Below are 17,806 nucleotides of genomic sequence, written 5' to 3' on the forward strand. Positions count from 1 at the left end.
GTAGTCCAGCGAGTGCCTTGAGCTCGTTTTGCGTGAAGGAAGGCATTCGGGGAGAACGCGCAACCGTGACACACGTATTCCCTTCCGTCTCACTCGGAACAGACACCGTATTGTTCAATCCGGCGTCGGAGAAACTTGCCGCAAAAAGCTGTCAAAACGAACGAAACTTGCCAGTGAAATTGTAAACGCTATCTTTCAGGCTGAGAAGGGCGTTTCTGACAGAATGCCTTCAAGAAAACAGCGAGAAGTCGATTTCCAGAAGTTCGTACCGAGGCAAGAGTCCGCACAAGCCCGTGCTATTGTCCACTAAGAAGGCTCGCAGTGTTGTACACGTCTTATGAGTTTGGCGTGCGGGCACCGCGAGACATGAGCAGTCAACAAAACGTTCCACGAAGAGTAGTTCAACTCAAAGCAGGATTTTAATGCACGATGGCCTCGTAAACATTACTGTGCCCACCTGTACTGTTTCCAAAGACCAATACTTTTACCAGAACGGCGCGTTCCCGCAATATTGAGTCCGCCGCCAGTCCTCAATTATCCCTGTGTTCGTCCTCGTGTCCTCGCGCCAGTTCGCATTTGTGCAATTATGTTTCGAAACATGTACCGCAAAAATTGGACACCTGCAGCGACCATGTGAAGTGCCGCAATGTTCTGTATACAGTTCGCAAGTGTACGCGACGAAAGGTAGATGTCCGTTCTTTTCGACCTTGTTGCTTGTATCTTAGTAACCTCGGCGTGAGATGCCTAGATAATTCATGACGGCTTGCCGATGCGGCTAACATGTTAAATCATTTTGGAAGCGTTCTCAGGCCGTGAGACTACTTATTATTGCCAGCTGATCGCCAACCTTGTATACGCTTATTTCTGCACCACGACGCAGCAGAAGCTCTATTGGCATACCAACAAGCAGAAAGGTCCGCTACTTACAATGGCCGCAGCGTTTGGCTGCTCAAGATTTTTACAACGCACGGAAGAAGCGGACATGCTGAGGTTAGGTTAGGTTACAATGGTTACAGGTTTGTGTTGAAGCGTGCCAATAATTCTTCAAATTTCAATGAAATCAGGAGGTACTCTGAGCGTAAGTAGGCACCAGTAAGAGAGTAACTGCCAGCAACGGGTGCGATGTTCTGTTGTTCTATTGCAAAGCGTGCCAAGCACGGCTTCACCGAGTAAAGCGCGGCCCCTTGGCTCCTAGGGGATGCGGAGGCGCGCTCCACAGATGGTTACAGAAAACTTAACACACCCCCTCTACAGCGAAAACGAATACCAGAACGTCATACACGCCTTGTCCGCAACCTTGTTAAGCGCAGTAGCAGCTATATTGGTAACTCTTCCTAGCAGCCAACCGTTACTCTACGGACAAAATACAAGGGGTACAAATCTGGCAGCCGCAATCTCCTGTGTCCAGGTGGCTCGAACCGGTACCATGATGGCAGCTATGTACAGTATTTCTGCTAACGTTCATAACCGAGGTGGAGGGTTTGGTTATGGAGGTCGGCTGCAGACCCGAAAGGCGCGGGTTCGATCCCGGCCGCTGCGGTCGAATTTCGATAGGGGCGAAATGCTAGAGGCCCGTGTACTGTGCAATGTTACGCACGTTAAAAAACTCCAGGTGGCCGAAATTATTCGGAGTCTTCCACTACGGCGTCCCTCATAGCCTGAGTCTTTTGGGACTTCAAACCTCATAAAACGGAATATTTCTGCGGCTGTTAAAGCAGTGAGCTGCTGATTGTCTGCCTTGTGAAAGCAGTCACGCAAGTACTATGATGGAGCTGCAGGCGCTTAGCCTATCCTCCTGTCCACACTTTACCCATGAGACATTAATTAACAAACGAAAGTGGAGGGGCTACAAATGGTGCGGAGTGTGTTCACAGCTAAAAAGTGTCGCCCTTCGGGACAAGAACTCAATTTCAAAATGGGTCCGTCTCTACAGTGTTTACGGGTGAAAAATCAAGACCTAAAGTTAGGAGAGATATACCATGTTCTACAATAATGGGGGGAATCGTTATGTCCGCAGGGTTAAGGGCGATAATATCCTTCGCCCTACAAAACTTGCCGCACAGAACGACCGAGTAGAAAAATCGCGGGCGGGTTTTTTTTTTCCTTTTTGACCTAGGCTGCACTCGAAGCCTCACGAAGCGCTTACGCAGTTCACGCTGTCGAGCAGGCACTTCAATTTTGGCAGTTCCCTCACTGTTCTCCGGAAGCCAGAATTGCTGCACTAGGAGAGAGTAGGCCAGAATTAACGCACCATATGCTGAATCCGGCGCTTGCAGGGTTTCATCTGAATGATGTATACTATCCTGTGTCGGCCTAGGAATTTTTCGCTTAATTTTAGTTCTTTTTCTTGCCGATGTTTCTTTTCGGTTAGCAAGGTTCTGCTGTTCCTTTATGTGACGTGTGATCGGCATTTGAGGATAAATGTTATTTAATACTAAGTGTCAGCTGATTAAGTTTTAAGGTCGCTGCATTTCCTTATTTATGGGACACGGATGACAATTACATCCAATTTTAGCTCTTAACACAATTTGATTGCATGCGTCTTTGTGGCTATGCTGACGTTTCTTCATCAACAAAGGACCCATTTATTGCTCAGAAAATTGGATTTGAAACTTTTCCCACAGCTAAATTGAACCTCGCGACGTCAACACCGAACAGGACTCCGTGATTAGCACTGGCAAGTCAATAATAGCGACACAAAAACTCAGAGATATGCGCCTTATAGGTTGCGTTTACAACACCGTAGGATGCACGCGAAACGGCCGGTGTTCTGTATTTAATTATTTCACCGTTTCTAGCTTATAAAAACTCTTCTTTTATTGGAAGTGGCTGTAATTTTACTACAGATACAGGCCTGCTTCAATTATTCAGCTTCCATAAAAAGCATAAATCCAACTAAAGGCTTCTTATCCCGCATCTGTTTGAACATGGAAACAGGATGCCAAGAAATATTTGATTAACCTTTCTCGTAATCGATTCGACAAAAAATCGATCTTGGCTCTTCGAGAATCACTGTTGACTAATGCTTACGGTATTTCTTACACAACTTTGTAAATTAGTCTTTAGACTTCTACAACTTTTCGTTAGAATAAAAAAACGTTAATTCTGTGGTCGAACGTCCAGAGGCGACACGGCGTTATGATGACTTCCTCAGTGGAAGGTTCCGCATTAATTTAGACCATGGTGTTCTTTACGCGCGCTGACATCGTACTGGTTTAAAAGCAGACCCTTTCTGCTGTACAGTTCTGAAAAAGGCTGTGTATGGTTTATGGATGACAGGTGTGGTTTTGCATAAACACAATGCATGTTAATTTTTTTCTCGCAGCGGCATGATTGCACTTGAAATAGAACCCAGAGTACAGTTATTCGTGTACTTGCATCCACCCTTGCTCATCTCAAGCCTATTATGTTTGCCCCACCACGCGTAGTCTGCGGGGGTCACGTGTAAACACCGCTTTTCTTTTTTACAACAGCATAGCATTTTGGAGGCCAGCGACATACAAAGAGCAATCCAAGAACATGAGTTTTGATTATCAAATGTGTCCCGTCACACGACGTGCCGCAGTTAATGATACTCGTTTCTCACCTCCCGTCCTGTAAAACATGAAGGGGACCGGAGGTCGTTAAACGCAGTAAGCGGCCTGGAAGCGCGATAAACAAAGCATTGCGTGACGCGGCCTCTGGGAAGCAAAGGAGGGACCTAGTGACGGTAAGTGACCCTGCTGCCGGCGTGATGCCCTCAGGCTTCCTTCCGTTTGCATCTCGGAGGAGGGCTGCTATAATGGCAGGGGTGAGGAACCAGCGCAGAAATTAGGACGCGGCGCGGCCTTTCCTCCTCCCCCAACTCCCTCAGCCCAGTTTCCGTGGTTCGACGCATGACGGCGCGTAGGGCGAGGGGACGACTGCTGCCCTCTCTCGCCACCTGTCTCGTTCGGTGGGCACTTGACGCTGCGGTGGCGCCGGTAGCGGTCGAGGCGTTGGCTTCAGCCGAAGACCTTGAGAGAGATGGCGGCACTATAAGCGCTACTATCCTCCTGCCCATGACTCCTTTGACTTCCATGGACTTGTAAATAGAAAACCAGGGATTACATGAAAAAAATTAAGGGGGGCACTTTGTTGACCTTAAGTACGGTGAGGCGAAAGCCTTAAGTGCAGTGTTGCTGCTTGTGTCACCGATATGGGGTTAAGATGTTAAGCTTCTCCTCTAAGAGTGGAACGCGACAGCGTCTCAACGCTGCCAGGCAGTCCACAGAACGTCATCGCCCAATCGGCTCTACGCCTTGCTCGATGGTAAATTTTTTTTTGAGGAAACGAAATGTATCTGTTTCGCATATCTGGGTGGGCACCTGAACATCGCCCTAAGGGAAGGCAGGAAGATGGGAGTGAACGAAGACGCCGTATTAGCTAAACGAGCCTTTGTTGATTCCAAAACATCGAGCTGGCATGGCAGAGCGGTTAGCGTGCTCGTCTCGCACTCCAGAGACCCTGGTTCGATTCGCCAACTGGACCAATTTCCTACTCGGTTTTATTTATTTATGTGGTCTGACTAGAAATAATTGGGCTGATTGATCTTTACTATTGTTCTAATGCCATCTATCATGTCCTGTCACTCAACTGTGAAGTGGTGGAATGCTCTAGATCGTACGACACAATGTGTACGAAATGTCTAGAAACATCTAATATTGATGGTTAATGATAGTTAAGTATCACTTGCACATTTCGTGATACTAGTTAATGTATGGTTAGTGGTAGTTAATGTTATCTTAACTAGTACACTGTTAAGGTAAAAGCGCAGTGCACAGTCCCACATGCCACTTCTTAACTACTGCTAATAACCTGTTATTCATTTAGTCTTTAAGTACAATGATATCACCATGAAATTTCTTTATATCATGTTCCGATGTCTTTCTATTATCGATTGGCTCAGGCTTCGCATATGCCCATATAAGGCGTGCATCCGAAACGCGGACACATTTGCTAACACGTGTTGGTCACGACAGTATGACGCATTAAAGGCTTTCGCCTGAATATATAAACAGAGACGCAAGAACTTTATGCGCCTGACTCGCTGTGATGTCTGCACAGATTCTTTGCACTTCGGCAGTAACCAGCTGCTTTGGTGACTGCCCTTTTCAGCGAATTGCGAGGCTGTTCACGTTCGCTGATCATGGTTATGTGGTTAAGTGGAGGCAGGTCCTTTAATATACCTCATCCATGCACATCATCCGAAAAGACAGACTTGGCGGAAAACACGACCAGCAAGCGGAGATTTCTGGTAATATTTCAGTTATGTGCCATCGAATGTAATAATTATTCCAGTGGCAAAATATTACAGAACTGCTTTCTTTCTTTCTATTATCGTCAGTTTTTGTAACCCTCTGCCCCTCCTTAGGAATATGGTTTGGTTTATGGCGTTTAACGTCCCAAAGCGACTAAGGCTAAGAGAGACGCCGTAGTGGAGGGCTCGGCGTCAGTCGGCGGCGAAACCTGACGCCACATTGCACCCTTCAGAAGCACCAGTCAGTACCTAACCATCTGGACCGGACAGTTTTAACAAGTTTAACAGTTGCTCTTACTGATATTGCAATTCACCTTGAGGCTAACAACCCCCAAGTTGAACGCAGACAATCACTGAAATGCCCCAGGCGCATGACGTGCTGCCCGACACCTCTAACCTTCAGATGTTTCACTCCCCGCTGGGATAAATATGTGACGAGTACAGCTTTTCTTGCTCGCTTTGCTGGGTGAACGCCAGCAGTAAAGACAGCAAATGTTCTCGAATAAAACAAAGCTAAATTTCACCATACTAAGCCACGAAAGTTAAGGTAACTGTAGCCTAATGCTTATAAACGGCATGTTTTCTCTTCAAAAGGGAGAATGGGAGAAAATCTCGTCTCACACACACACACACACACACACACACACACACACACACACACACACACACACACACACACACACACACACACACACACACACACACACACACACACACACACACACACACACACACACACACACACACACACACACACACACACACACACACACACACACACACACACACACACACACACACACACACACACACACACACACACACACACACACACACACACACACACACACACACACACACACACACACACACACACACACACACACACACACACACACACACACACACACACACACACACACACACACACACACACACACACACACACACACACACACACACACACACACACACACACACACACACACACACACACACACACACACACACACACACACACACACACACACACACACACACACACACACACACACACACACACACACACACACACACACACACACACACACACACACACACACACACACACACACACACACACACACACACACACACACACACACACACACACACACACACACACACACACACACACACACACACACACACACACACACACACACACACACACACACACACACACACACACACACACACACACACACACACACACACACACACACACACACACACACACACACACACACACACACACACACACACACACACACACACACACACACACACACACACACACACACACACACACACACACACACACACACACACACACACACACACACACACACACACACACACACACACACACACACACACACACACACACACACACACACACACACACACACACACACACACACACACACACACACACACACACACACACACACACACACACACACACACACACACACACACACACACACACACACACACACACACACACACACACACACAAGTTTTATTCTCCACAAAAAAGTGGAAGGAGGCGGAGGGAAAAGCCGTACATTTGCGGCTTGAAAAATCCTCCGCCCCCTTACAGTGTATACAGCAGCAGAGTGGGGCAATAAACAGTCGCATTTTTGTTGCAAAGAGAAAAAAAAACACAAAAAACATCACTATATCGCATCACAAAATAAAATAAGCCTAAATAAGTGTTTCAATAAAGCGCTGGTTTTGGACGCCTGGGAAAACATTTTTTCCCCCCCCCCCTTTTTTTTAAACGTAAACAATGCAATGTAATTGAACATAAGGATAGACCTGTGCGTTCATTCACAAAAAAAAAAGTATGAGTAGCAAAATATTTGTACATATTTGGAAGAGACATATTGGATACACCAGCGGCTTCTTTTTTTGCAGCATTGAATAATCGCGGAAGATTATACCGGAGTGTTTGTTGTCCATAGGCAGTGCGACATTTTGGAATTTTTCATCGTTCTGGAGTTCTGGTGCTGTAGGTGGGATAATTGGGTCTTAATTCTGCCATTTCAGTAAAAACTGTACTCTTTCGTTGGACGCTTAAACCGTACTGCCTGCATAATTTGTATTCGTATATATTTCTTACTTTTAACAAATTAAGCGAAGCAAAGATATGTGAAGAAGGTGCTGTGTATTCAACGTTTTCAATTATTCGTACTATTTTTTTCTGTAGCCTTTCAAGTTTCAACAGATTAGTTTTTGTTGTTGTTCCCCAGACTAAATGAGAGTAGTTTAGGTGGGAGACAAAGAGAGCGTTATAGACCATTAGTTTAACTTTTTTTGGAAGAGTATAGCGGTTGCGATTTAAAATTCCAGTTATGCAGCTCAGTTTGCTGATTATACTATTTACATTATCATTCCATTGTAAAGTTGAATTAAAATATACCCCTAACACCTTGACAGTATCTACCACATCAATGGCTGCGGATCTAAACATTACGGTTCCTTGTGACGAAATAAGGAGAGAATCCACAAGTGCTAGCAGGGGTGTGCGAAAATGGCTGCTTTTGCAGTGAAATCTACACTAGGCCAGCAGAAGCGCATTTCGCGGTGCCTGCCAAAGGCCACTACGGGGCATGCGCAGTAGTGACAAGGCCACTGCTATGCCGTTACCAGGGCAACCAGTGTCATGGCACCGCGCGGACTGCCAGTCATCAGAAATGAAAAGAATAAGAAAATTATGGTTTAGATGGGAATCGAACCCGGGCCGCCGGAGCGCGAGACGGGGAAGCTGCCACTCTGCCAGCTAAATAAAGGTGCATCCAGTAAATGCACAGTTCATAAAACCACATCTTCGAGATATGTATTATGTATTAAGGCCTACATGAGTAATTATCAGAGTGGCAGCGATGGCCAGAGGTAGAGAATCCGCCTCGCGAGCAAGAGAACCGGGGTTCGAATCCCAGTGGCACGAAGTTAATTGGAGAGACATGGGAGAGGCCGTTGCCCTGCAGTGGGCGTAGTCTGGCTGATGATGATGATGATGAGCAATTATGAGGACGTTAATTACAGATGTCGCAATCAAGCGAGTACCAAATTTCCTCCTCTTCCGGCGACTTCCTCCGTGCTTGGCGTATAGTAGAAGCGCCATCATGCGGCACGCATTGAACACCCCTCTCGAAATGTACGACGCACTGCCGTGCTCGTAAAGTGCACTGCCGTGCTCGTCTCGGCAGCAGTACAGACTGCGTGAAATTAAGTCTTCCGATCCAGAAGTCGTCGCATGGTACAAGGCCGGCCGACATTTGTTACGTTGGGGCAACCAAAAGGAAATAAAAATATGCCCCTGCCTGCACCGCGTACGCACAACAAGCTTAACCCAATTGGAAAATAAAAGAATAGGCCCGTAGGCAAAATATATTTTTTGCCACCCATGGGTGGAAAAATAAAATAAAAGAGAAAATGCTACTGTAGCGACCCACAACCGGGGGAGCGGGCCCGGGGAGAATCCCCTGATCTCCCCTGGGAAGTAGCGGAAGGGATGGGCTAATGGATGGGAGATTGGAAGTTGGATTGGGTTATGGGATTTAGGTGGGATTGGGGACAGCAGGGATTTTGACCAGATTTAGTTTGATTTGATCCTGAGTTCCTTTTCAGGCCTCCTTGAAGGGCGAGCACTCAGTCCACCAGTAGCGGGCCCTCGGCGTCGAGCGTACTCCCACACCACAGAGAACATTTTGTGGGCAATCTCCGACCGTCTGAGACAGGGAAAACCTACAGGGGCTCGACTAGGATCCCCTCCCCCAAGCCAGGTTCCGCCACCCCGACCGTCCCACAGTACTAAGATGACGGATTTTTCACACCACTCGTTCGGTACTTCGGCTCTTACTCCACTGGTACTCGCACACGCAGCAGTTATCCTTTCACGTTTTCGCGGCGTTCGTGCCCACCGACGATCGCCCCTGGCATAGTATGTGAAACTCCAATCCATTCTCCCACACTTTCATGGTTGAAGTCTCAATGATGTCCGCAGTTATCATCACATAGGACGGCCGACAGATATTAGTTTGGGCTCCCTGCCCAAACTAATATCTAAACAGTGCCCTGCCCGCCCCAGGCCGGCCGACAGAGAGTACAGAGAATGAGACGAGAAAGGCTAAGCGGGTGGCCAAGACGCCCGAAGAACAAGAGGAGCCTCTCGCTAAGAGACGCCGCCAAGCTGCTGAACGACAACGATGGCGTCACTACCGATATGTCAGTAGAGGATACTGCTTTCGCTACGTACATCCTGGCCTAGCCGAGCTAAGCCACTGCCAATTTTTTCTTTCGCTAGCAACGCTTAGTGAAGGTTGTGATCTCGTTGCAAACGCCAGCGTTTGCAGTAGCGTTGTTGCTACCAATACTGGTATGAAAACGGTTAGGAAACCTGGTGCACTGGGAACGCACCGAAAATGAACGCGAGATACAAGTAAAGTTTCCGCGAAATGCATAGTCTGTTCTTTTGAACGCGCATTTGCCTTTATTATTCGACCTTGCGAAGTCTGAAAAGTACGCGCTTACCTTCGGGGCAAGTACCCTGGTCAGTGGTTATCAGGGGCTCCGTCCGCTGCGGCGCGTCGCCTGCAAGAAAGGCTCGGCTTTTAAAGCTGGAGTTGGAAACGCGACTGGGCCATTGTGATATTTGATGATACTCGACTGAGGGTGAAAATTATATCCCGAAGGAATAGCCCTTTTGAATTCCCCGCCCCTCGCCATAGGCTGGAGCGACGCCCCGCCCTAGGCTCCAGAGAAAATAATTAAGTGCTAACGCGCTGTTTGTCTTCATTTCAGCTAACAATGAAGGACGCAAAATTGGAAATTGTCATAGTGTCGGTCGCAGAATAGTAATGTTAATTAAACCGGGCCTGGGTTCTCTCAAGTACCAGCTCCGCAATGAGAGGCGATTGTGCAGGCGTATTAAGGCGAAAGCCTTTAATGCCTCATACTGTCGTTAGCAGCCGAGTCGGCAGCCGTGTCGACAGCCGTGTCGGCAGATGTGTCGGCAGATGTGTCCGCGTTTTGACGGGTGTCCACTGAGATATGCGGGACAATTACTGCGTAATTTCCTTTCCTCAAATACAATTTTCAGTGTCTTCATTTCGGCCCCTCTTTCTCTTTCTTCTTTCACTTCCGCTTCCTCCCTTCCTGTACGGTGCGGTTCGGGTGTCCACCAAGATGACAGAGAATTTACTGCGCCCTTTCCTTTCCTCAATAAGCGTTGCGTTTAAATGCAAGACATCGCGCCGAACGGGTGGTGGCGTTCCGTGGACTGCCTGGCAGCGCTATAACAAGCTGTCGCGTTCCACTCCTAAAGGCGAATCTTAAGCGTCATTAATTCACAGTTAATTAGTAATTAATCATTAATCAGTAATTAGCAACTAATTAGTAATTTGTCATTACTTCGTCATCAATTATGTGTGACGTAATCCAGTGGTGACGTCACCAGTGTCACATAGGCAAAGTGGTGTGGAAAACGCTTTCGCCTCTACGTACTATCGCGCTCAATATTAGTTGCAACGCGCGGTCATCGACCGGGGCTGATTCCGTGGTGTGCCTCCTCCAAACAGTCGATCGGAATTCTGGGAGAAACTGCTGTTCCAGGAAACAACAGCTCCCCCGCTCAGGAAAAAGTTTCTCCCTGAATTCCGAGCGCGATATTGAGCGCGATAGTACTTTAGACAGTCAAAGTGCCCCTTGAATTTTTAGTATTTGCTTTCACCAAGACACTGAGCCAAGTCTGCCGTACTGTTGGTGAAATGTTAAGGGGAATCCCCCAAGGAGGAGTAGATTTGTTTGGTTTGGTTTGGTTCATGGGGTTTAACGTCCCAAAGCGACTAAGGCTATGAGAGACGCCGTAGTGGAGGGCTCCGGAAATTTGGACCACCTGGGGTTCTTTAACGTGCACTGACATCGCACAGTACACGGGCCTCTAGAATTTCTCTCTCTAGAATTTCTCCTCCAAAGAAATTCAACCGCCGCGGACGGGATCGAACCCGCCTATTCCGCGTCAGCAGCCGAGCACCATAACTACTGAGCCACCACGGCGGCGCACAAAGTAGATTTGTAATAAGGGAGTAATTACTCACTGACATCCACCCAAGCTTTCTCAGAAACTTCGCAGTTTTTAGAAAAACTTTTCTTGGTCCGGGGTTCGAACCCGGGACCACCGCTACACCGCAGCAGTCGCTCTACCAATTGAGCTAGCTGGGACGTCAAGCTTATTGTAGGGCGAGAGCGAATTGATCAATAACTCGAAGTGGGAACAGTGTTGGTGAAATGTTTGCGCACTGTACCGCACTGTGCGTACTGTGCCGCAAATTTACGGCGCTGAATGCGCTTCGGTTGAGCCCACGAACCAAGTTAACATATTCGTGATCTCTAAATACCTCTCTCACCACTTCCATCCCTTCGCTAAAGGCACGGTCGACGTGTGACCCGCCGCGTTGACTCAGTAGTTGGAGTGCTCGACCTCATGAGCACGAGGACGTAGATTTAATCCTGAGCCCTACACCCCCCCCCCCCTTACACACAAACAAACAAAAAAAAAAAACTTGGGGAGAGATGACGGTTAAAGCGATGGAAATATTTTAGCAGCACGGCACAAAGCATGGCACAAACACCGCACCACAGAACACAGTCCAGGCATGGTAAGTAACATACGAGAGCGTAACATACGTTCTGACTTTTCGAGGAGCGAATGGAGCCAACGAATGGGAAGCGTCCGCCACACATCCAAACTCAATGATGAACGAAAGTGCGTCCGCGGGCGCCGAGCCACCCGAGCGCTGACTCTGGAAGCCGCTCCCACCGAGTAAAAAAATAGAAAATTGGTTTTGAGGAAATGACATGACGCAGTAATTGGCTCATATATATGGTAGACACCCGAACCGGGCCGTAACGGAAGGTTTTGGTTTGGTTAGTTTATTGAGGTTTAACGTCCCAAAGCGACTCAGGCTATGACAGACGCCGTAGTGAACGGCTCCGGAAATTTCGAACACCTAGGGTTCTCTAACGTGCACTGACATCGCACAGCACACAGGCCTCTAGAATTTCGCCTCCACTGAAATTCAGTCGCCACGACCGGTATCGCACCCGCGTCTTTCGGGCCAGAAGCCGAGCGCCTTAACCACTGAGCCATCCTGGCGGGGTCCGTAACGGAAGGGATAAAGGAAATAGTGAAAGAAAGATGCCGTAGTGGGGGGTCTCCGGAATAATTTCGACCACCTAGTGATCTTTAACGTGCACTGACAACACACAGCACACGGGCGCCTTTTGCGGTTCGCCTCCGTCGAAACGCGGCCGCCGCGGTCGGGTTCGAGCTCGGGTACTCCGGCTCAGTAGACGAGCGCCTTAACCTCTGAGCCAAAGCGGAGGATCGCAAAAAGCGCCTTTGTGGTGTGCGATGCCAGTGCACATTCAAGATTCCCAGGCGGTCGAAATTATTCCGCAGCGCGCTTAGTACTAAACCACCGGGCATCGCCTCGACACTCGCCGCCTGAGTATCAGAGCCTAACCCGGCTTTGACTTAAAAAGACATTGTTCGATTATATCAAACCCAGCATAGCCGCTTTCATCCCCCTGCGAAAGGGGGATGGAAGCTCGGAGCCGCGCGGCAGCGGCGCCGAGCAGTTTGCTCTGCCTACGACAGATGGCGCCACTAGGAGGTCCGCCATGTCCGCCACTTCTGGCCTTTGAAGCCGGCATTAGCAGTATTGGCGCGCAGTGCGTCGATGGCATTCGAAGGATATCGGTTAAGCAGTTAGCCTAATTTCTAGTCAGACCACATAAATAAATAACACCGAGTAGGAAATTGGTCAAGTTGGGGAATCGAACCAGGGTTTCCGGAGTCCGAGACGGGCAGGCTTACCACTCCGCCATGCCAGCTCGATGGTTTGGAATGAACGCCTTCGTTCACTCCCATCTTCCTCCCTTACCGTTACGGCGAGGTTCAGGTGTCCACCGAGATATGCGAGACAAACATTTCCTTTCCTCAAAAACCAATTTACCGACTAGCAAGGCGTACAGCCGAACGGGTGATGGCGTTGTGTGGACTACCTGGCAGCGTGGCGGAATGGTCACGTGAGCAAATATGGCGGCGTCTATGCTCCCGCGCTGTGGCGTCTATAAATGCGCGCTTGCCTTGGCGTGAATGCTTTGCTATGCGGTCCTCTAAGGAGAAGTGGCAGCGACAAGAAGAAGCGAGAAAGCGACAACATGCACAAGAGACGCCAGAACACAAAGAGACGCCAGAACACAAAGCGTCGTACTAAGGATGTAGCTTGGCGACAACGTTCTACCTCGCAGAGTGGTTTCACGTCATCGGTCACCGATGAATCAACACCTGACTGCTCAGGAACACCGCAGTGCTACCAGGCGAAGGCAACGCGCTGAAGAATCGCCAGAAGAACGCGCGCACCATTGCTAACGCAATTTACCCGGTTTAACCAGAGCTGACGCCGAAACGCGGACAAATCTGCCGACACGGCTGCTAAAGACAATATGAGGCAATAAAGGCTTTCGCCTTAAAAGCGTCCCACCACCACCACCACCAAATTCTTCCCTCGCCCAGAGCCGGGAGCGCTGACTATATGCGGCGGTGCTGGGTAAACAGCGGGCTAAAGCCGACAGGCCACCCACCTTGTGGAGCATCAGTGTGATTTCAAAATGATGTTGTTCTCGCCTAACTAGCTATAGGTTAAGACGCTGACGTCGCCATCGGAAACCTTACTGTAAGGTAATAGAGTACGACTGCCGATTGGTTCTAAGCCGAGGATCACGAGAGAGGAGCAACACCGGTCACGGTTGCTTCGTGCATTTGCCCACCTGGCTGCTCGACGCACGGCTTGTTGATCTCAGCGATGTCGCCGCACACGGCTCCGTCACGCATCATGAAGGTCTTGTCACCGACGCATTCCTTCTCAGGTCCATCGGCGCCCATCTGGCCTGTCGTCTCGGTCATCGGCCTCTGCTGCTGCTCCATGGTGCTCGTCTCCTTGCTGGTGCCGGTGACTACAGAGCCGCAGGCACGAAATATCTGTTGCGCTGGAAAGAAAACGTTGCATGAATCCCAAGCATACTGACGCTTTTTGCAGTAGAGTGGATCGTTAAACGTTGCGTAAAACCCGCATTCATTACTGAAAAGGCAAGCTGCAAAAGGTAGGTGATGTATGGCAGCTACCACGCTCAGAGGACAACTCTCATAAAGCCCCAGTTCAGGGGAGACTTCGTCATTAAGGAAACAAGCGGTTCCAGGTGACCGCTGTGTGTACATGAACGAAGTACTGTCAGTTCATCATTCGCGATTACTTTTCCATTGCATCCAGACCGGCTGAAAAGGCGTGCAGGCTCACCACGGTTCTAAGAAATATAATTGCTTGTGAGGAAACCAACGGCATGCTCTCTGTCACTGTCGACCGCGCGCAAGCCGTGAAGGATGCAATGGAGGGATGGTGGAAGAAAAACTAGGAACTGTAGGGGAGGACCCCGGATTGACGTTAAAGAAACACCAGACATTCATGCACTGAAATTGCATGAACATGCTGGATAAAAAGTAAAATACAAAAGGAGCGACGTCCGTGCGCATAGCCAGATGACAAGAGGAAGAGGAAAGGGGCATTAAATGTCTGGCTCAATGTGGGCACCTGTAATGCGCTGGGCAAGGAATGGAGGAGCGGTGAAGGAGATGCAAATACGCACCTTGAACTGCAGGAGCCATAGTGCGTTTGGAACTATACACCGAAAGACGGTACGCCTGTCACCGCGTACTGCTTCGCAAGGCATCGAGTTCTCGCGAAGGTAAAGTGAGCGCCTAGCTTAAAACGTATTTCATTCGCTCGGTCATCAAAATAGGAGGGAGCGTCGCTTCATGGAATGCGGTCGACCACTAGCCGTTCACGAGCTGCGGTAGTATCATCGCTAGGGAAGGGCGCGCCTCGGGAGAACTACGTAATCCATATCACATGCATGGACCGTGCTGCATCTCGCTATCATGCAGGGACCAAGGCCGTGGTGAACGGTACCTTCTCTCAGATCCAGCGGCTCGCAGTGCAGGGAGGTGGGTGTGGCGAACCAGGGCGTCCTCTCAGTCCTGGGCTCCCTGAGAACGCAGCTCCGTCGACGCGGCCTCAGCATCGAACGCCTGTCGGTTCACGAGCTGCCGCGAGCCAAGGCGTTCGTGCGGCTGCTGCTTTTCTTCGTCGCCGCGAGGAACGCGCTTATACCAAAAGCAAGAAATTGGACTTGTGCAGTACAAACGGAAACTGATGGCGCGGAGGACGTTCTTCAAACACTTCCGGCAGTCAAGTAATGAACTTTTCTAGACTTTGATCGAACGCCTTGCTAACCATTTAGAATTTTATTGAGGCACGTACCGTCTTTGCCGAAGGGGACCAGGCAACGGGATTCGTTTATTAGCCGTCCATTCTGTCAAAGGCTATGACAACAACAACAACAACAGCCATGTAGTGTAACACTTCCGGCTCCTCGTAAGCTCTAGGTTTTTGTAAGGTAATGAGAGCCCTCGTCTTAACATTTCAATGCATTTTGGTCTTTATGGATGCCATAAAGGCTCCACTATAAAAGAAACAAGCCCTGTTGCCTGATTGCTTTCGTTGTTGTTGCAAACCTTTATTGATTAAATTGAGTATGAACCTCATAGTCAGAGTCCCTAGGATTCCTTTCGTCGCAGCTGCTAGTGCGGCCCTGCTTACGAGTCATTTTGGGCAAAGATGGTACTTGAGCTACAGCCGTGTGGAAGAAGACGCAAGGAAGAGGATGAGAACGACGGCGATCCGCTTGGCCTCAGTTCCAGTATAAATGAATGAATGAAAAAAAAATTGCCGACAATTACATTGCGTCCTAATGCGAAATTTGACCGCAGCACATCAGCTGTTTCAGCTTTTCGATACATTGAGGCAAATAATTCGAGCAAGAGATGTGTGTACAATTACAGACAACTTGCTATTTTTCACACATATTCGTTCCTCAAGAAACACTCCACTAACAGTTCGTGACTGTAATGAAGGAAGCTTTGTGATCGGAGAATTAGATGGATATATGCTCGACTTGCTGCACCAACGCCTGGTTCTCAAAAAAAGAGGTCTATCCAAGTATCTTGCGAGGTTGTCACAGCCGTGGGAGGCGTTACGAGTGAGAGGAACAGGACGTTTTCCCACATGAGACGTAAGGAATTCATGTTTTTCTTTATAACTACATTGCAGTCCCCACCCACCCTGTCACCCTAGCAGGTGGCAGTTAATAGTTGATCGCGAGAGTTCGCTGACTGTTGTCAGCGATAACGCATACGGCTAGCCACATTTCTCTCCCTCATCACCCCACGTACGTACCTATAAACGCGATTCAGGCATCCACTGACCCAGGGAGCCAGTTATGCGCACTTCCTTTCATTTTAAGGAAAGGAAGTGCTGGTTTGGTTTTGGTTTTGTGGGGTTTAACGTCCCAAAGCGACTAAGGCTATGAGGGACGCCGTAGTGAAGGGCTCCGGAAATTTCGACCACCTGGGGTTCTTTAACGTGCACTCTCATCGCACAGTACACGGGCGATGTCAGTGCACGGTAAAGAACCCCAGGTGGTCGAAATTTCCGGAGCCCTTCACTACGGCGTCTCTCATAGCCTTAGTCGCTTTGGGACGTTAAACCCCACAAAACCAAAACCAAACCAGCACTTCCTTTCCTTAAAACGATCGGTGTAAAACGCTCTCGACGCTAACGCGAATGAACACATTGAACGCCGAGAGCCTATGGCTTCAGCGCGGCGTTTCTGGCACAACGTTGCGAATGCCTGCAGCCCACATCTCTCTCTCATTACCTCTTGTACCTATATTCAGGCGTTGACTGTCGCAGGTAGCCAGTAATGCGCATATCCTTTCCTTAAAATTATGGAGTGTTAAAACGTTGTCAACGCCAACGCCAATGAACACAACAAACGCCGAAGGCACAACGTTGTCAATGCCAACGCATGCAGCGCCCACCTGGTACTACCGCCACAAAGCTTAAAGCACGATTCATGCCTCCACTGTTCCAAGAGGGCAGTTATGCGCCTTCCCTCTGGTTCAGGTGTCCACCGAGATGTGTGAGACAGATAGCGCTCCATTTCCTTTCCTCAAAAACCAATTTACCCATTTTGCCCTCTGCTTTCCAAGCTCCCGCTCCATTGGTTTCGCAGCTTAAAGCGCGACTAAGGTGTTCACTGCTGGTTACAACGGACAACGGCGACGACGACTCCGCGAAACAGAAACAGGCGCCAAAGAACTGCGATCTAAAACTTTATTGAGACATTTGGGAGCGGGATGTCTGGGCGGCGTTCCTAGTCCGCGGGACTCCAGCGGCTGCCGTTGCGGTCTGTTCTCGGTCTACGAGGGTATGTTGGGACTCGAGTCCAAAGCTGGACAGATCAGTCTCGATATCTCTCTAGCTGGCACAGCATTTGGATTGTCAGGCAGATTGTTTG

The 17,806-nt window shown here is 48.9% G+C and overlaps 1 protein-coding gene across 5 annotated transcripts in view; it reads right to left on the reverse strand.

Annotated features, from left to right (window-relative positions):
- Positions 1-15,552, reverse strand: part of LOC149361861 (uncharacterized) — a 31,973-nt gene extending 16,421 nt beyond the window's left edge. Inside the window, exons 1-3 of one of the 5 annotated variants that reach the window (XM_089572852.1) lie at positions 15,358-15,546; positions 14,162-14,380; positions 9,860-9,919 (exon numbers count right to left, since the gene is read on the reverse strand). In XM_089572852.1, coding sequence (XP_089428978.1) covers positions 9,860-9,919; positions 14,162-14,380; positions 15,358-15,469 — 391 coding nt within the window. In that variant the 5' untranslated portion in view covers positions 15,470-15,546. Of the gene's footprint in view, positions 1-9,859; positions 9,920-14,161; positions 14,381-15,034; positions 15,304-15,357 lie in introns of those variants that run through there. The other 4 variants (XM_089572853.1, XM_089572856.1, XM_089572855.1 and 1 more) reach the window with 4 other exon arrangements.
- Between the last annotated feature and the right edge of the window lie 2,254 nt (positions 15,553-17,806).

The sequence above is a fragment of the Amblyomma mixtum genome, chromosome 2 (genome assembly GCF_055824585.1).
Source record: "Amblyomma mixtum isolate Tamu chromosome 2, ASM5582458v1, whole genome shotgun sequence".
NCBI classification, from domain to species: Eukaryota; Metazoa; Arthropoda; class Arachnida; order Ixodida; family Ixodidae; genus Amblyomma; species Amblyomma mixtum.